The 21,948-nt window shown below is 36.1% G+C and overlaps 1 protein-coding gene across 4 annotated transcripts in view; it reads left to right on the top strand.

The window, feature by feature from the left end:
• Positions 1–4,366: 4,366 nt before the first annotated feature.
• The window catches only part of LOC145687684 (uncharacterized), a 131,598-nt gene continuing 114,016 nt past the window's right edge, over positions 4,367–21,948 (top strand). For all 4 annotated transcript variants that reach the window (XM_081761142.1, XM_081761140.1, XM_081761141.1 and 1 more), the window contains exon 1: positions 4,367–4,491. In XM_081761142.1, the coding sequence (XP_081617268.1) occupies positions 4,456–4,491 (36 nt within the window). In that variant the 5' untranslated portion in view covers positions 4,367–4,455. The remainder of the gene's footprint in view (positions 4,492–21,948) is intronic.

Raw genomic sequence — 21,948 nt, 5'->3', positions numbered from 1 at the left:
TTAAGTATTAAGAGACCTTATTTATTCAAGTACCAAGCACCAAATTTTGAATTGTTATTTTCCCATTTATTATTAATAGGAATTAGATTTCTGGGCTTTCGATATCTATAGTCATGGTAGCCCATCATGAATGAGGGGTGACGTCCCTCCGAGATCACACTATCAGAGGAAAGAGAAGGACGAAATGATCGGGGAAGGAAGGAAATAGCCTGGGATGTGTTTATTAGGTACCTTCCAGGCATTTACCGGATGTGAATGAGGAAAACTACAGGATTGACACATGTGACATACTTTTTTCACATACGTCACATGCGTTCTCTGTGCATCTTAATGAAAGTAACATAATAAAAATACAAGCTAGGCTATGGTCGATCATGTACCAAAAATAATCAAAATCGGTCCAATATCCTGGGATGAGTTGAGGGACGAAGATCGTTGCACTAATTTATACATAAAAGATACTCCCCTCGTCTCCCTGAACATGGGAATTTTCAGTAATATTAGGCCACGGGTCCTATTACTTTAATAAAGAATTTATATACGAGGTTTCATCTCCGTAAGTAAAAACAATCGTGAGATACTCATTTTCACATAATCCCCTTTAGCTCTCCCTTAGGGCAAGTATTTCAATGATCTTTTGAAATATTGTTTATATATTACAGTGGAATTTAAAGGGTATAGTCGAATAAGGGGGTGAAAAGTGCTCGTACACGGATTGCTTTGACATTTATACAAAAGATATATCATACTCAATGATAACTTTGACCAGAAAATCGACTTCAAAATTCCTTAGATTTTCGAAGTTGTTGTTGAAATTTCGAAAACCAAATATTTTTCATATCCCGGAAACGACTTTAGTTACGAGGTTGAAAGAAAATATGAATATACTTTGCTTGAAGTGCTTTACAGGAAAAAATGAAACAATGTATTTTCTCTGTTCAAACTTCTCGCGGAAAGCACGTACAAAAAAAATCGAATTCAAGTACTTTTGCTTTATTTTTGAGTGACCACTTTGTATTTTCCACCATAGAAGCAGCACCAACCCAGCTATAATATATTTTGACTATGGTTTGATACTTTCGGTTCAGCTTGTTGTAAAATGAGAGAGAAAAAAAAAACAAAGTCGGGACACTACATTGTAGCCTGCAAGATAGGCAACCCACGTTACAACATATACATTTTCGCCGACGTGAATGCTGTAGAGGTCAAAGATATTGTTAGATTTTGAGTTTCTGACTTGTCATGAATGGCTCTACATGGCAGTGTAGCTCCAATAATCGCACCTCTTCCAGAAACGACATGGAAATCCTAGTGCCATTAATTTTCAGTCTGCCTTACTAGGATACCGTACCAATACTTTAAATCTTGATTTACAGGAAACAACGGTTTTGATTATTCCTATATATGATGTATGCCCATATATCGTCGCATGAGAACCAAAGGAACGTAACTCCATTTTCGTAGGTTTACAGGTTAGAGGACAAAAATATTATTTTCTTAGAAAGATGAGTTTTCAATAAGATGGTAATTGAGCTACATTTCAACAGATGATCGACAAGGAGAACAGGTGGCGTTACGTTCCATTTACACCAATTGGGGCTTTCAGAATTATATCCAAACATAAAGAAAATGAAAACATTTTTGGAGTTAAGTTCTTTTGGTTCTCATGCGACAATATAATGCACTACATGTTATAATGTGCAAGATGATGGTAATAAAAAATATACAAAGTGTGTTTATTGCAAAGTCTTTCCTGAATTAGAAAACATTATAAGGAACATGATGAACATGGTATTCGATAAATCCGCAGACTGAATCGACTCTGGGACTTACGGCTTAGGTCTAATTTGCAATTTCACCTACCAGCAATCGAACCCAGCACCCTCTAGAAATGAGTGCAGGCGGTAAACATTGTCGGAAAGGGTACGCAAAGTGACAGGGAACAGCGGTGTCCTGATCACGTGGTTCCCGCAAAAGCCACATAGCAGGCTGTGGTCCTTCATGTGCTGTTCCGCCTCAGAGTTGTTTTGTTATGATTAAAAGTAATTTATGTAGGCCTTTCGGCACCTAAAGCTCAAACCAAGATAGCGTAGGAGCCAGGATCTGGAAAGGCAGTGGTCCCGGACTTACAGAAGATACTATCTCCGCACCATCCTGGTAGGACTGAAGTTTGTAGTGACAACATTGTTATCCATGTAAATTATTAGTGTCACCAACGTAAATATTAAAATACGTGTTTGTAAGATAAGCATATATGATATCACTTTTTTTTTTTTTTTTTTTGCAAAAATGTAAATAACGAAATAAATATTTATATGCATACATACAACACTAAATACAAAGTTAACCTTGCAGACGGATTGTCGAACACCACATACCGTGTCCTTCATGTTTCTTGTAATGTTCTCTAATTCAGGAAAGACATTGCAATAGAAACATTTTTTTTTTTTTTGCATATATTTATTATCATCATCTTGTGCAGTATAACGTGTAGTACATTATATATGGGTGGGTATACATTATATATATAATTTGGCTCAGTGGTAGAGCGTTCACCTCTGGTGCTAGGGGTCTCGGGTTCAAACCCTGCTCCCGCCAAGTGAACTTTGTGGTGGACAAACACCGTGTGCGTGGGTTTTCTCGGGGTTCTCCCGTTTCCTCCCACTTTCTTCATTCCACCATTTCATTCATCTCTCATCATCACCGTCTCCTTTAGCCTAACCGGCATAACCGTGGGACGTAAAACTCAAAAATTTCTTTTCATTTTATATATATAATTAAAAAGGTTGTTTTATGTAAATCACAATTAAAACTATTGGTGTCCTACTAAGGTAGACTAAAAATTAGTGGCACTAGCACTCTGACGCGGCTTCTGGGAAGACGTAGGATTATTAGAGTTATATCGCCTTGTAGAGCCATTCATGACAAATCAGAAACTCAAAACCTACCATCTGTGACTTCTGACTTATTTATGCTTACCAAAACGTATATGGTGTAGCGTGGGTTGCCTGCCCTTCAGGCGTCATTTCAGCGTCCGTACTTTGGGTTTCCTCATTTTACACCAAGTTGCATTGAAAGTATCACACCATTTTCCAAATATACTATAGTTGGATTGGTGCTGCTTTTATGGTGAAAAAAGATGGTGGTCACTCAAACACCAATCAAAAGATTTGAATTCGAAAATGTCCGACACGTTTTTTACTAGAAATTTGAAGAGAGGAATGCATTGTTTTGTTTTTCCTATAATGGACTTCAAGCTCCTCATATTTTCTACTCATATTTTCTTTCAATCTCGTAACTCAAGTCGTTTCCGAGATATGAACAATTTTGATTTTCGAATTTTCAGCAATAACTTCGAAATTCGAAGGAATTTGAAGTTATCTTCAGGTCAAAGTTATCTTTGAATATGAGGAATCTTTGGTATAAATATCACAGTAATCTGTGTAAGGGCACTTTCCACCTTCCTATCTAACTATACTCTTTATAATTCAAGTTTCAAATTCTTCTGAGAGTTACATTGATTGCTTGTTGAAGGTTACCGTTCCTATTGGGCACTGAATCTATATGACACAAGATCTACTGCTTAAAGTGGGATCCTAACCACTACTCTAATTTCTATTACTACAAAGCACACTCCTCCATCGGCAATCAAACCTGAAACCACACATCGTGGGAACGATGTGCCTTAGTTACTTATTCACGAAGGCATGAAAGAGTATGATATTAATTGAACATGGTAAGCAATTCACTCAACCATACTATTTTCTTTGAAATATACAACTTTTTTTCTTTTTATATGAATTTTCAATACAATTTTGACGAATCTCCTGAAAACCCTTCATACACCATAAATTACAGCATTAAATATCAGAAGAATTAATTATCATTGATACTGAAAAAATGAACGATTGAGCCTTATTATGTTGATAATTATTTGAATTATATTTATTATTAATTTAATATCAATTTTATTTCATGTGTTATGTATCACACTCTTTTATCAATCATAAAAATAGCTACTCATTTTATAATGATTAGATAATATTTTACAGACAAATTGTAAAATGTCTTTTTAAGGTGGCATTTGAAAAATATTTCAAAAGTCAATTACTTATTATTTTCGTTAGCTTTCATAATTGAATCTAATATTTAAGTTCAAATTGATGCAATTCAGAAGCAATATTCATTTAAGTAGTTACGTCATCCAACTGTTTATGTTTGTCCTCCATGTTGGAAAGGGAAGGCGCGCAAAGCTCCTTGTTGAAATAAACCCCTCCGTCTTGAAGCGCGGGAAGTATCACATGTTGCTTTCCACGCGATCTGATTGGCTGAGGATTTACAGTACGTATGCAACCTGTACTTTCCTCAATGAGTTCAGTGCAGTTAGAAGAAGACGTCCTGCTCCGTTTCATTGCTTATTGTTTTTCGTAATTTCTCCCGATCGTCTGCGTTGCAATGAGCCAGAATAATGAAAATAATTCTGTTGAAAAGGTAAGCCTACTTAAAAAGTTATAGAGATTCTGTACATTAAGAAGAAATACTGATAATATTTACAAAATGTCTTCGGATACGATACTTCTGAAAGTTAATGATTGAAAACTAAATCAGATAGCTAATTCAAATTCGTTTGATACGATTAAAATTGTTATAATGTTTCTGAGATTTTATTAGTTTTTTATTATTATTTTGCTAAACCGGTAAACTTATTTTGATTTGACGGGTTTTTTTTATTTCTCGAGTCAATTTTGCTGCACAGAAGAAAAACTGTAAAAAAAAAAAAACGTGGTTCCTAGTTTAAGTTCGTGTTAAACTACTTCAAATATATTAACTTAAGGCATATACAAATGAATGTGTTTTCTGTTTCGTCTGGCAACGTTTTTTTTTTTTTTTTTCTTTTCTCAGTTATAACTTAGTGTGAAAAAGAGTGCTTGTTTTATATTTTCACCTTGACAAATAGAAGTGGAACAAGCTACCACAAAAACGTATTAAATGGAAGTTATATTTGTATCGTATTTGAAGACTAATAGTTAATATACTGTATACATCTTAAGATGTTGTGTATGAACTAAACTTAACGGTTTTGCATGTGAACGTGTTACAGTAAGTATAGCTCAAGCTGCAAACACAAGACAAAACATGATTGAAATGAGAGTGACCGACATTTTTTCTGCTACAGTATTAAGTACACCGTAGCAAAATAATTTTTATTTACGAGGTAAATGTAGACACCTTCATTAAGGTTTTCTCTTACATATGACAAAACATTTATTCTCATTTTGACTGTTCTAAAGCGTCCTCTAGCCATTATGCCAACTCCCATAACTCAAAGCATTGGCTGGCACTTCCTGATTTCAAATTCATTCAAGCATTTTTTTTAAATACAAAGTAATCACTTGTTTCAGAGGCTGAATACACAGAAAAATAACATTTGTTTCTTAATTTTTCAACAATATGGAATGCGGCAAGAAATAATTGTCAGGCACCGGTAAAAGTCAGCCATTTTATATTTTCTTTCCCCACCCAACGAATAATAAAATGGCGGCCGATATTGTATCATGTGTACCATTACGCGATAGTAGTACACGTCATTTCTTTGGTATGGGCGACGCTGAAACCTTTAAAACAAAAGTAAACAGACTAAAAGTGAGTTACCTTCATATTTTCTCAACGTCAAATTAATTAGTTACTTCAATTCCATTTTTCACCGTCCATTAAATATTAGTTAACGATGTTTTAAATAAAGAAAAACTACTATGAACTTCTCTCACTAATTATTCTGAAAACTAAAATATACAACTTTCCTAACGCTGAAATGGGATACATGATTCCAAGTTCTGTTCACAGATTTTAATATTAGTTTATGAAATCTGATTACTCTAACGTGTGATAGAATATAAAATATTTACTGTCTATATTCAATAGTTTCGTGAAAGATACTCTGTACAGGCGGTATAGGCATTATGTGTGTGACGTAATTTAAATAGAAGTTCAAGTAAGTATTCAGCTTTCCCAAGTACGATTTTATTAGCGTATTAGTCATTGACATTGGATTTGAAACTAATAAATTAATTCTAAACAAGACACTGCGATTGTTGTTAGGAAGAAGTTCTCTGGCTGGATGTCAAACCCAGGACGAAGTGTCACTCATATATACTGTTTATCGAGTTAATAGGTATCGGGTTAATAGGTTAATATATACTGTTTATCGAGAATAATAGGTTAATTATACAGAACAACTAAGTTGCAACTTCATAGGATACAACACGTTTTACCAGAAAAAGAATTAAAAACACGTTCATAAAGACTCCCCTTAAGTAAAAATATTTTAGTTTTTTGAACACAAGTTTAAATTAGAAACAACTTCTCAATAGTTTTTGATTCATACAAAAAACTTGTGTGTACTGTGATGCTGAAGTATATTTTTAATGGACTAGAGCTTGACAAATGTCGTTATGTACTGCATCTTGTATATTTCCAAATTACAGAAGAGCTTTGTAGTCATTTATGTAGTATCTATTTTTTCTTTATTTTCTTTTATTTTTCTTTTTTTCTTTTCTTTCTTCCTTTTTTGCTCCTTAGGCTTTGTTTATGAAATTGTTCTCTTTCTTATATTTTTAAATTTGTATGAATCACAAATACATTATTTACAGCATAACCTGCAGAACTGCCTGTTGTGTAATGCCTATTATTTTAACCTTCCGTTTGTGGCTCCATGTAGCATAGTCGGTAACGCTCTTGCCTTTGACGCAATTGGTTTAGGGTTCGATTCTAGATGGTGATAATTTGCGAGCGGTCCCGGGTTCGATTCTCGGTGGGGGCACTCGGTCGAAAAAAATGTAAATGCTTTTCCAGGCTAGCTATCCTGAGTGATGTTTTTCTGGGTTTTCCTGATTCACACCAGTCAAATGCTGGGGTGGTACCTGACATATATGTCCTAGGCCGCTTCCTTCCTTCCTTCACCAATCCTTTGTTCCTTTCCCAGGATAATGTACTAGCCGAGGGACGTCATCCCTCATACATGACGGGCTAAGTGACCATAGTGCCGAAAGCCCAGAAATCTAAATCCTAAGGCCCTAAGTCTAGGCGGTGATACTCGGTCGAGAAAGTATAAAAAAGTTCTCAGGCCAGTTATCCTCTGTGATATTATCCTGGAGTTTCCTCATTCCTACCAGGTAAATGCCGAAATGGTACCCAACATAATGCCCCAGGTCGCTTCCATATTTCCCGATTCCTTTCTTCCTCCCCAATTCCCCGAGTTTCGTGATCGCCGAGGGATGTCATCCGTCATGCATGACGGGATAACATAGGCATAGATGAAAAAATGAAATGAAATCTTTAAGTTTAACGTCCCACGGTTATGCCGGTTGGGCTAAAGGAGACGGTGATAATGAGAAATGGCCTGGTGAAATGGTGGAATGAAGAAAGCGGGAGGAAACGGGAGAACCCCGAGAAAAACCAACGAGCACGGTGTTTGTCCACCACAAAGTCCACACGGCGCGAGCTGGGATCGAACCAGGGACCCCAAGCACCGGAGGTGAACGCTCTACCACTGAGCCACCGCGACGCCGACAGCCTTGAAATATAATTCCTTATGCTAACCCTAACCATCTGCTTAACTGCACTTTAGAAAAAAAACAATTTCTACGAATTCAAACAGCTGTTAGATTGGTTGATTTGAGTTTCGCTTTCTTTTTCTAGCATCAAGTTTCTATGAGGTGTGAAATAACAATTTAAAATGGAATCAAAATTAGAGTAAAATACTCAAATTTCAAGGCCGTCTTGCTGGGAATCAAACCCAAAACTTCGTGCACTAAGGTCGCGCACGCTAGCCACGCAGATGCCGGCTTTCTTGATCCATCAAGAAATGTCTTATTATTATTATTATTATTATTATTATTATTATTATTATTATTATTATTATTATTATTATTATTATTATTATTATTACTATTTTTATTATTATTATTATTATTATTATTATTATTATTATTATTATTATTATTATTATTATTATTATTATTATTATTATCATTTATCATCAATTGATCGGGAAAAGTGGAAATGATCTAACATCACTGTCACAGCATTATACATGTAGTAATATTTAATTGATAGGACATAGCAATACGGGAATCGTGTGTTTCCAATCAATGTTAGTCTCCACTACCACAGAATATAACTTTATATAGTATAGAGGCGTTGCAGCTCAGTAGTAAGGCGTAACCTTGTAGCTGGAGGGGTCCATTGTTGATCGTCTACTATTCGAGATTTTGTCCGTGAGATTTCTCGTTTTTTTTTTTCTGTTCCTCGTATATGCTCGATCGAAGAATTCTAACATTGTCCCTCAGTTTAGCTAAATATCCGCTCCTTTAGAATAAAATGCACATTCGTGGTACCCAAACCTAGAAACTTTATTTCGTTTATTGTTCCTTTCTTCTTCCATTGTTTTAGTTTAAAGTCCCCCGAATATGCTCCGTTCGTAACGAAAATGATAATGAAAGAAATAGTGGAATGAATATAGTGACAGGAGATGGTAGAATCACAATAAAACTTACACACACCCTCTTTGCCCACTACAAAGTCACTTGACGGGAGGTGGGATTGAACCAGAGACCCCAAGCACCACAGTGGATCACTTTACCGGGAGCCACAGTGACTCAATGGTGGAGCGTTCACCTCTGGTGCGTGGGGTCCTCGATTTGATCCCAGCTAGCGCCAAGTGGACTTTGAGGTTGGTTAAACATAGGACTTTGAGGTGTGCATAGGATTTCTCCGGGTTCTCCTCTTTTCTCCCACTTTATTCATTCATCCATTCCATTCATTTCTCATCATTACCATCTCCTTTAGCCTAGCTGGCATAACCATCAGACGTAAGATGAAAGATTTCATTGAGCGCTCTACGACTGATCCCCATTCATTTCATTTTTCCAAACATTAAATCTTACTAACACTTGGACAGTATTGTTCAACGTATCTCACCGACACCAATGATAAAATAAACACTGGAGTTATTACACTCATCGCGTAGGAATCTAACCTCGGAATGATACATGCCATCCTGATGAGTCTAGCTTCTACGATATTTCAATTATCCAATCTCGTGTAAATAGCCCTTTGGGCATCCTATGGTACAATTTGTACCATATGGGTTTTTCATGGTATATTGCGTTATAACTCTCCTATTTGAGCTTTTTCGTCCGTTTTTTTTTTCAAGTCCAGAGGCATTGTAGAAGACCTATGGTTTCACACCTTCCTGCGTCGAGACATAGGATGTGATGACGTCATAATTCTAAAATATATTTTTTCATTTATTAAGCCTATGTTCATTATTTTTTGGCGGGCTTATTTTTGCACGTAGAAGATTGAATCTACCGACTAGTATTTACCAGATTTTTTCAGATTTCTGCGTTAAAACAGGGGGAGATCCAGAGGGGCAAAGTGTTGAAAAAAGGGATATTTTTACCCAAAAATCCTCTGAAGAGAATGATGGGTGAAACATGACCCTAGGATAATTAGGGATGTCTCAGGGAATTTTTACAAAATATCCTTCTGTATACGGGAATATGGTACATTGTCTTTATATATATTTTTTGGCGGGCTTACTTTTGCACCTAGAAGATTGAAATTGTGCATAAACATTCAGCCTTCACAGTAGTATTTGCCAGATTTTTCAGATCTCTGCGTTAAAACAAGGGGGTCCAGAGGGGCTAAAAGTTTTTTTTAAAAAAAGATATTTAGACCAAAAAATCCCTTTTTTCGGGATTTTTCCGCCTTAGATACATGATGGAGACACGTGAGTCATACCGTCTGAAAGGCAGTTCTATTGTGAAGAGAATGATGGGCGAAACATGATCCTAGGGTAATTAGGGATGTGTTAGGGATTTTTTTTATCAAAATATACTTCTGTATAGGGGAATATGGGACATTGTCGATATATATATATTTTTGTCGGGCTTATTTCTGCACCTAGAAGATTAAAATTGTGCACATACATTCAGTCCACCGAGTAGTATTTAACAGATTTTTTCAGATTTATGCGTTAAAACAGGGGGGTCCAGAGGGGCTAAAAGTTGAAAAAAGGGATATTGGCAATTTCCCGCCTTAGATACATGATGAAGACATGTGAATGGTACCGCCTGAAAGGCAGTTCTATTCTGAAGAGAATTATTGGCAGATTATAGTCCTAGGGTAAATAGAGATGTCTCAGGAAATTTTTTACCTGAGATCATGGTGTTTTTTGGTAATTTGGGGCATTGTGGAAATTCTTGATAAAATTTCTCCCGCCCTTAGTATTTAAGATAGAAACTTGAAATTTGGCACACACATTTAGTATACCAAGTACTATTTATCAGATTTTTTTAGATCTCTACGTTCACACAGGGCCGTTCCAGAGGGGGCCAAAATGTGAAAAAAATTTCCTTCCGAAAATTTTCCCTTTGACATCATTTTCCCTCTCCTGGTATATGGTGTGAGCATGCAAGTGGTGCCATTTGAAAGGCATCTCTATTCTGAAGAGAATGGGGTATGATCCATGATCCTAGGATAGATAGTGACGATGCACTAGCTGCTTGACTGAAAGTCTAAAAAATACCTCAAAAAGCCGGGATGCCGAAAGGAATAGAGTGCACGGTGGTTCAGTGATAGAATGGTCACTTTTGTTGCTAGAGTTTATGGTCCGATCTCATGCTATCTGAGTTTAAAGTGAACAACATCCTGAGCTGCGATTTTCTTTAAATTATTTTCTCTTTCCACCACCACGATATCATTCCATCAATACTTACCAAAATATCCTTTGGTCGTAAAATTACAGATTTCACTTAATTTGATACAGCGTGTCAGTGGGTTTTCTCTGGGTACTCCCGTTTCCTCCCACTTTCTCACTCCACGAATTCGTCCATCATCATCCACTTACTTTAATCATCGTCTCCCTTAGACTAAAGGGCATAAACAAGAGACGATAAACTGAAAGATTTCATTTCATTTTTTTTTTATTCAAAGCACCGATTATATACGTAAGACGTGGATCAACGATTTAATGTAGATTCTGAACCATTGTAGTGTGTTTTTATTTCAATGCTCCCCACCTCGAAAGAAACCCAGGACTTAGAGCACCAATGGTGCGTCATAGCTACCTAAATCAGCTGGGAGAGCATTTTGTATATGTAGCTTTACATATGAAATGGTGGGAAATATGACGTAAATATTTCAAACTTACCCTTGAAACTGCAACCTGCCAATAGCATGAGTTGTGCGGGTTGCATAAATTGCACTGTTTCAAAGACATCTTATGGATGTTGGGCTTTAAGTGAAAAATTGGACGTGAAATAAACACAGATGTCACATTTTGCTTGAAATAAACAAAAAATAAAACTTTAATTTAGCATCCCACGTATACGTCCTTTAAGCTACAATAAACAGGTTATTTATGAACGTGAATGACTGTAAAATATTAGTAGAATAAGAATGCTGGAGGAAATGGGGAAACTCCGTGGAAACTCAATGACCATTCTTCATTCCAAGCAGTACAGTAGTGACAGAACTCATTTGTAAAAGATGGTTTTAGTTTTAGTGAATAAAGAACTGTATCTGTATATATACTAGTCTTCATTTGACAAAGAAATCTCACCATATTCCCCTTTGATGGTTTAGTAGAAAGCGTATTCGCCCTTCGTGTACGTAGTTCTGAATTTGATTCATGCTGAGGGAGCATTTACAATCTGAGCGCACCAAGACGGTTGGATTCCACCTTAAGTTGTAGATCCACATTTTATGTAACCTAGGTGCTGAAAAAGGAGGCAAAACTTTTTTTAAAAAAAGAACAAAGTAAGTTTCATCATTCTTACATTAATGTGCTATTGTACGGAGAACCACTACACAAATGTTATCTTTGCAAAAGGTATGAGAGCAAACACAATAATATTGAAATCAACTAATTTCGTGACCCCGCGTAGTGTAGTCATTAACTCTCTCATCTTTGGTGCAAGGGATCCAGGGTTTGATTCCTGGTGGGGACACCCAGTCGAAAAAGTGTAAAATCTTTTACAAGGCAGCCATTCTGCGTGAGGTTTTCCTGGGTTTTCCTCAATCACACTAGGCAAACGCCTAACATACAGCTCCCTGGCCGCTTCCTTTTTCACCAATCATTTCCTCGCATAGTGCGATCAGCGAGGGACGTTATCCCTCATTTGAGACGGGCTAACATGGTCATAGATGCCGAAAGCCTAGAAATCTAATTCTTAATCCCAAATCCTCTAAATTAACTAATTTCAACAAGATTGTATTTCTTTGTTGATCATCGTAGAAGTAAAGAGAATGTCGGTAATATTCAGTCACATTAGAATAAATATCAGCTGATATTAGAATTCATTTTGAAGACTACTGTTATACATTATTTTACTCCAAGATAATATCATTCTGACCGAATACTTACTTAAAATGGTTCTTCCACTCAATGATATCTCTCCTCTCATATTTTTCTAGTTACAATTAAACAATTTATTTAATATTTACCTAAGAGGATATTTTTATACTAGACTTTAAGACGTATAACTAAGAATAACTAAACTCTAATCACAGCAACAACCATATACGAGATTAGGATTAGGAATTAGATTTCTGGGTTTCGGTGTCTATGGTCATGTTAGCACGTCACGTATGAGGGATGACTTTCCTCGGCGATCGCAGTATCTGAGGAAAGGGAAGGAAGGAAGCGGTCTGGGATCTATAAGTTAGGTACCAGCCCGGTATTTGACTGGTGTGAATGAGAAAAACCCAGGAAAACCTCACAAAGGATGGCTGGCATGAAAAATCTTTTACAATTTTTCAACCGAGTTTCCCACTGGCAATCGAACCGGTGACCGCTCGCACGAGAGACGAGTGTGTTAGCGACTACGCTACGTGGGGTCACCGACAACCATATACGATATTAACAATATTTAGTGTTACAATTTCGGCGTTTCAGAGAATGCGACCGAAAAAGAGAATGATAAATTGACAAAGCAATAACACAAGTCATATACAGTTATTTCCTTGACTAGACTATCTTATTTGTTCTCGTTTGTTGGAAACGTTCCGAAGTACTATGTCTGAGCTTTTCAATAATATTGAACCAACTATTATTGGCAAATGTGCTTTCACTCTATCGTTTTAATGTGAATGATTACACAGCCACGCACAAAAAGTTAAAATTTCTGTGCACCGGATCCCAGGGTTTGAATTCGATGTATTTTGTTACGTAGATGTTACGTCAAAACTCCAGGATGATTGACCGTGTCAATTATTTTAGGGCAAAAAGCTTGAGCGATTTTCGATAGGGAAGATACACATAGCACAGTCACACACACAAAAAAAGAAAAAAGTTCTGTGCACCGGATCCCAGGGTTTAAATTCGATGTATTTTGTTACACAGAATTCAAATTTCGAAACCTCATTAGATTTACCGTGTCAATTTAGTTTTGTGGCCGAAAAACATGTATTCTCCCTATCCAAAATCACTCACAAAACATTGACACGGTCAACCGTTCTGGGGTGTCGAAATTTGGATTCTGTGTAACAAAATACATCGAATTCTTATCCTGGAGTCCAGTGCACAGAAATATATTTGTGTGTGCGGTGTGTGTGTGTGTGTGTGTGTGGCTGTATTATGAAAGAATTGGTGCACAACAGAGGCAACTCTTGAGTTTAAATAAAGGAACAAATGCGTTTCATATTGCAAAGTGAAACCATTATGGACAAGCAGACTATAAGGATTCAATATTGAAACCGGAAACAAATTTGTTATTTCTTGTTTCAGTAGAGGGAGAAAGTCGGAGATGGAACTAAAAGGAATCATTTCTCAGTATCTCTCAGATTTTATTTTATAAATATTCAACTTTGAAACCGGTAGTTCTTAAATCTACTACTTCTGGTATTGTTTCTTTGTTGAAATTTACTAGCACTTTTGAGCACCAAGTCTATATAAGACGTGGATCTACAGTTTAAAATTCAGCCCGAACAACCGTAATGTGTTCAATGATCTGCCACGAGAAACCGAACCTGAATTCCTCTCCGCCAAAAGCGCGCGCGATAAGCCACTAGACCAGCAAAAATGGTAATTTCCAGATTTATTAGAAGTGTAAATTTGGAGATTAAATCTATACTTGAGGCATGGAAACTACATTAAAATTTTCGTTATTTTTTACAGTTTTGCTCTAGTATCTGACGTCAGGCAAAATAACGGACAAGAAGAACCGTCTCACGGAAATTCTCAAATTTAAGTATAGCGTTATTTTGATTGTCACTTGTATGGATATTCTTTATCGTTAAATTGAACAACAGCCTTGTTCTTCTACGTGTGCATCACTATAATTTAACATCGATGGTTTGCCAGCGATATCTTGTAATTTTACTTAGAATCTTACAGTAGACAATCTCAATATAAAAGTGAGTCACAATAAGTTTTTCATTGATCAAATTTGCAAAATTAATGCGAACAACTAATGTTGTCTTATTCTGTTGTTTGAATATTTCGGCCATTACTGTTGGTTTAGTAGCTAGCACGAGCCCGTTTGATACACGTAAACTTCGGTTCGATTTCCTGCGGGACAGCACTAAATGCTTACAATAGTTCGGATATAATCTTAAAATGTACATCCACGTCTCATAGTTTCACTGCTGAAAAGTACGCTAAACTTCAATATAGAAAAAAATAATACAAAAATGCTTATTTTAATACCTGCACTATTGTTGTAAGAAAAAAATCTTGGTCAGCAACCTGTCAGGAGGTTAAAGGCTTTTTGATACATTAATAACAATAATAATAATAATAATAATAATAATAATAATAATAATAATAATAATAATAATAATCTGAAAAATATTTGTGATTTGGTAAAAAGCTATTTTTAGGAACAGAACCAGAGAAAACTTAAGAGCGCTATTTAAATGATATAACTTTAACGAACCATTTCCAACGAAAGATAGGTTCTGGCCACTACGTCATCTTTTCTTGTCACGTGATCATACTAGTCCTAGGATTTAAAGAGAAGAGTCATAAACATACATCGTTACAGGCAGAGTGGTTTATTGAGTATTTTTTTAAAAACAATAAAGTTTACTTAGTTACTTTTTTGTATGTGTAATATGTTATGAAATATAATATTTTTCGTGCAGTAAAAAGATTCTTGTCATTTTAAATGTAGAATTTTTATATTAGTATGGCTGCTGTGTTGCTTAAAACAGAATAATCATACGCATCCACTGATTTACATATTTTTAGAAAGTAAAGCTTATTTAGTTATTTTCTGTGTGGAGTAAAAGTTTAATATGTTTCCAGTATAGTGGAAGTGATATTGTCATTATCAAAATTTCATATTACAAAGTCTAGTATATCTGGTCAGCGTACGAATCGTTGACGCGGAGACAAGGGTTCGATTCCCAGTGTCAGTTGACATAGTTCATATTTCACGTTACATTATCGATCTGCGTCTCATATGGCCACAGGGATGAACGAGACACTAAACTAGGAGCGGGTATGGATAATCGCTTGTTTAGCATAACTTGCAAGTACAGTTTCGCATGAACGAAATCCATAGATATGATTTTTATCGTAAGGATTAATGCGGATTGTGTTTTCTGTTATTGTGTAACAAGGAAACCTCGAATTATAGAATCCTATTTTATTAAAGTAGAATATCAACGACTGCTCTGATTTGATAAAAAGAGACCCTGAAAGTGGAGGATTTGAACGCGCGTACAGAAAGGAAATGCTGTAGTCATGAGTCACACGAGTCTACGAAGAGCTCGCTCGTTGTTCAAGGTTAACCGTTAAGATAGGTATTCGTTTTCAGCATACTGCTTTCGAAGGCTCCCTTACCCTCCTATCTACTGAAAGAATGTTTTGACTAATGCTCATTATAGCAGGGAACAATACAATGGAAATATATATAGTGCGAAATATAACAAGCCTACTACGTAATGTTGAAAAATGCCATTCGCTCGAAGGCGTGTAAAAGTAGGTAAGAAAAGAAAGAAAGAACCACAGGAAATAGCACCACTGCTTTATGCTTGAAAGGTAAACTTGGCAACATAGAACAGTTACGGTCTCTATGACGTCATCTATGATAAGGCTTTCGCATGTAATGGTAGAAGCTTCCTGCTTTTAAGTAAAGGATTATTTAAAGTTTTTGAACATGCAAAATATTTTTGAATGTCTTTCAGATTGAAACTAAAAATTACCACCAGTTGGTAAGCTATTATAAGAAAATGAGAATGAGTTTTTCCTAGTTTAAAGTCTCACGGTTGTACCGTTTATACTAAGGGAGACAAATGATTAATGCATGTGAATAATTGTGAAATTAACCTGTGCACTCTCTGCAGGAATCGAACCCAGGACCACGTGTGTCAAATGAGCATTTACTAGCTACTATACCAACGAGGAGGACGTAAGCTATTGGGAAATATATCCTACAATTAACATTTAATCGTTCATAACACGTGTGGATATTACATAGTTAATTGTTAATTTCTTCTGGTTTAAAAACTAACAGTTTCGGATTTCTGAGACGAATTGTTAATTTATTACTCTTCTCAGTAAATCAAACTTAAATTGCAATGTGGCTGTACTTAAACCATCTTTATTTCAACAACTAAGACAATAAATAATAACTGTCAGAAAGGTTGGGCATGAGAAATTAAAACTTTATGAAAAAGAACCTTCGAACTCGTTAATTCTGAAGGACAACATTTGAGGTAAGTCTGGTACGAGTGTGGTTAGCTTTCAATTTTTTTATTTTATTTATTTATTTATTTATTTATTTTTAGTATTTGACTCAGAAATGTCTACATAGAGCCGGAATTAAATAGATTAAAATGTATTCGTTCAACTCATTAAATGTTTCGTATCCTTTGCTTCAATTTTTTTGTCCTTTTTCCGTATAGAAACTGAATTACAGGCAAATCAAGAGCTTAGCGTAAAACATGAGCCACATATGCTTTCATCGCAATCGAACCATATTACCAACAGACAGCGTATTAATAAATGTTGCACTGTAAAAGAAAGAAGTATTAACAGTTTGGAAAAGCTATGGAAAATAGCTAGAAACCATTGAATTATATGCATAGAGAAGATGAATAAAATTCTGTAGGCGGAAGAAAATGTGATACACTGAGAAAAATCCATTATCCGGACAGCGGTTGGTATATTGTCTAAATATAGGGAAGCCATATGTTTACTACGAAAATCTGTACGGAGCATACTTATCTGTATGCTATATACGTACTGCCTTTTCCCGCTTAGATTTACATCATGCAACTGTAGGATGTATGACACCTAACAGTCTTCCGTATATTGCATACGTCAGCTATATGTTATATACGTCCATCTGTATGTGAGATTCTTACCACCTATATACAGTTATTTCTTTCATACGGAAAGTACATATAGATGGAACACTTATACGGACAGTATTATAAAACATACGTTTTCAGTTATACGTTTGCTCAGGATGTTATATGTAGTTACTTTAAGTCCAAATTTACAGGATTTACGCATGTAACCTACGCTATTACGTACGCCACCCTACTTTTTTCTCTGTGTAAGAGACAGGAAGGAGCAAGAACAAATATAACGAAGAAGGAAAAAAACTAATAACTATTTAATTTTCTTAAAAGCACAATGACTTATAGTTAATAGGCCCTATTTTTTCTTATGACTGAAAATTGGAGACTATTTCTGATTTTTTAATATTAAAATTCATATTAGCTTTAGAATTGTTATTGTGGTAGGAAATTGCTTCAAAAGTATAAAGATCGTGCAAAATTTTGAGACCTCTATACCTATTGTTTTTTAAAGAACAAATTTAAAACAGTGTTTACTTACTACAAGTGTTTTAAAATTTATAATAGGTTTCTAACCATTAATACACATCGCATGCGTCTCATCTTTAATAAATCATGTTGTTACAGATGCTAGTGATTCTTAAAATTTAACAACAGAATTTAGTTTACTAGCTTTAAAGCGTTAAGTGTGCTAATTTCACATGTGCAAGATTTATTTCAATAAAATATATAGTCTCTGCCAATTTACGTTTTGAAATGGAATGAAATGAAATCTTTAACGTCTACATTTATGTCCGTTATGCTATGGGAGACGATGATTAACGTAAGTGAATGATGAGGAAAGAGTTGGTGGAATGGGAAATTGGGAGGAAACGGGAGTACCCTTAGAAAACCCCAAAACACAATGTTGTCCACCACAAATTAACTTGCCCGGGATCGAACCAGGGACCCCACGCACCCGAGAGAAGCGCTCTACCACTGAACCATCGTGGTCCCTAATTTTTATTTTATTTATCCAAGTGAGGAAGTAATAATTGAGACTATCTTTCCGAATGAAATGAATCTTCTAGTTTTGCGTTCGATGATTGTGAACCAAGGCTAAGAGAAAAACGGCGATGATGATGATAATGATTGAAATGATGGAATAAAGAAAGTGGGAGGAAACGGGTTAAACCAAAGTAAACTTTAACACAAAGTTTGCCTACCACAAAACCTACTTAGTACGAGCTAGAATCGAAGCAAGTACCACAAACATACTAACGGTACGTGGTCAGCCACTGAGACAATGTGAGCTCATTGAGGTTATCGACAGTTTGAGTTGGTAAGAAAGGTTATTCTGTTGATGTTTTTTTCTTTTTTTATAAGTTAACGGAAAACAGCTGATTCCAAAACACGACGCATCCCACGCTCCTTTAAGAAAAGTCATCTGAATGATTCACAGTACTGCATTGAAGCGAAAACAGCTTTTTTTTTTATGGCAATCTCCCCTGTGTACCATTCTGAAATAAGTGTGTTTTTAACGTTCAGGCGTGTTTCTGTGCCGTTGTTCAAAAGATCTGTACTTCATATCACATAGATAAAACCCTGAATTAATCTTACTTTGCATGAAATTATACATTAATGCGTCAAGTTTATGTACATAATATATAAAATGATTACAATTTTACCGTTCCACTTTTTAAGTCATGATCTTGAATATAACATACTATTTTCTTAATAATTTGAAAATGAAATTTGAAAATCTTTATTTAGTGTAACGTCTGTTATGCGGAAGTTGGTAAAAACTGATGAATGATGGAAAAAGTAGTAGAAGGAAAACATAGAAAACGCACAAATATGACGTTGTCTGCCACAATCCATGGTCTGGAACGAACCAGAAACCGTTTGTAAAGAGGCGAGAGATATACTACTGCACCGTGGTTGCATTATTCGACTGACGACCGGTCATGATTCAGAAAACATTGTGATGAACAAAGTACTTTCTTTACGTGACAAGGGAACTTTTTCTGGTGTCACACAAAATATGGAACGAGATTATGGCCAATCGTTTTGTGTTGGTGAATAAGAAAATCCATAGGCGGGGAAAACTCTCGATCGCAACCGTTTCATAATTATGGGGGAGTAGGGGCATTGGAAACACTACACGTTGTGGATAATGAGACGAAATATGGAGCGGGTTGATGAAAATATGCGTAGAAGCACAACCTGTACTACAATGTGACTTTATATTTGACAATACTCTGACAAATTAGGGCAGAGGAGTAGCACATAACGACAGAGAGGAAGACGAGTACGCGCAAGTAAAAATGATCATATAATTGAGGAAAGCCGAGAAGCAAGACATCAATGAAATTGTACAGTAATAATACTCGGTCAAGTAATCAATCACAAACTATAAAACAGTCTGTAGACAACACCGTGAAAGTGGAAATGGAAGGCAGAGAGCTATAGAGGGGATTGTTCCTGGGATCCGGACCCCTTCCCCTCGTAATGTCCGATGTGTATAAGCTGTTGTATACATGTAGACATTCATTTTCATATGCTTATGATGATGATGATGGTGATGGTTACATAAAAGTAAGACAACAATATACGCCCTGTGTGAATGCCCTGCAAACTCCACTACACCACTATACATGGAAAAATCAGATCAGGAAGGTGAGGGGGCCGTTGCCCCCTTGCCTTTCTACTCTCCAACCATGTACTTGATTATGCCCATGATATATTACTATGCTATTCCCCTCAAGTCTGGCTGGTATGTGCGCTTACCTTCTATGGATTTTTTTCCTACGCTATACTCCACGCTACCGGCTCTCCTCCTTTCTCGTTACGTGCTACGCCTCTGCTCTCACTTGTCAGAGTATTGTTGAATGTAATGTCACATTGTAGTATATGTTTAACTGTGCTTCTATGCATATTTTCATCAAACTCGTCCCATATTTCGTCTCATTATTCACAACATGTTGTGTTGGCAGTGTCCCTACTTCCCCTGAATAAGTACGGAACGGTTGGGATCGAGGGTTTTTCCCGCCTATGAATTTTCGTATTCACTAAGGCAAATCGATTGACCATAGTCTCATTCTACAATTCGTGTGACATCAGAACAAGGTCCCTTGTGAGATTATTGAAGGTTCAGAAAGTATGTTCATCCCTGCCGTAAGAAATTTATGCAAAAGCCATTAACACATTGATATTCTATGTATTAAAAAGTCTCCGCATAACAAATATTTAAGTCAAGCTTTCGAAAATGATATTTTTCGAGTCAAAAGAAGCATAATATGACTTAATTTAAGAAATGGAAGCGAGATACTTTCGTGCAGGTGTCTTTATGTTTTATTTAGTTTACGTTCAAGTAACTGCATTGTAGGGTAGCTTTTGTAGGGTGTCAGAAATTAAGATGCATCTTTCGCTGCTGTTCCTAATTTGAATAAGATTGTTCTCTTGTGTCTATGTGATCAATGTACGCTCCTTCGGCCCGGGAGAGACTGGTTCGGTTTCTGGTAGGAGATCATATAACTTGATTTTCAAGTTAAGCCGTATGTTCAAGCCCCATACAACCTTGAAGCTTTAAATGGATGTTAAGATCCAAACAAATGAATTAATCTGATTTGAATATCATTTATTTAAAAAAAAATCGTATAGAATTATTTTATTTTCCCTTCCATTTCATTAACGTTAGATGAAATATTCTACTTCAAACTTCCCTTCAGTATACAATTAATGCTAAAATTCCTTCAGGATAAGCTAAAGAACTAAAGAAAAAAAATGAGAAAACTAGACTCCTGGTGGTAAAGGCCTTAGAGATCCAGCCGACTTCTGACACTCACACTTTTGGTATGACGTAAGCCTTTAATTTTGGCTTTCTAAACCGGAGTTCGCTACTTCTTTCTTTCTTTCAAGTAGCTCTTCAGTTATCCTCACGAAGCTGGGTAGACGCCGCAATGTCAATGTTATATGGTGAGTACGAACGGTCACTCATCTTTTCTCTGAGAGACATGGCACTGCTTGACTTTGCTGATCACAGGAAAAGTGGAATTCCAGTGAGCCTAGGACGTTGGCTAGTCACAGATCAAGGAAGATAAATATTACATGCAATAGATACGTTACTTGTTTTCATTTAAGGGGACACAGTAGCTCACTGGTGCCAGTAAAAATAGCCGAGTAGTATCATATGCACAACTTTGGGTCACGAGGAGTAATTCATTGGGGGTTCGAGTGCCACTGAAGAGCATGGACATTATTAACTGTTCAAAATTGTGGGTGTTCGTGTCCCTCTCGTAATGTCCCTCTCGTAACTGGCTAAGTAGAGTATTTTGAGTATAATGTTAAACATCATTATTTACAGAATATCATTTTCAGCGCAGATCTAGGCTGGGGCGTAGCCTCCCTCCAGTTTTTGAGCGACATTAATAATTGAAGCTTGAAGCTATTCATTATACCAGGTGGTCCACTTCCGCCGTACAATACGTAAGTAGATGACCATCCATACTTTTGTGAAAAAGCAGTTGCCTAACTCTACGGCGCACCCAGGGTGCGAATAACAAAAGTAATTAAAATTATGTATGATCGCTAGAGTGACCTTTTTTTATTCCTTTTAAGTCTTTACAGAATGCTCATAGACTACACTAGTAG

The sequence above is a fragment of the Thermobia domestica genome, chromosome 6 (assembly GCF_964235325.1).
Source record: "Thermobia domestica chromosome 6, izTheDome1.hap1.1, whole genome shotgun sequence".
NCBI lineage: Eukaryota > Metazoa > Arthropoda > Insecta > Zygentoma > Lepismatidae > Thermobia > Thermobia domestica.
Note: the sequence above shows the minus strand (reverse complement) of the source record. Positions and strands in the feature narration are given on the sequence as shown.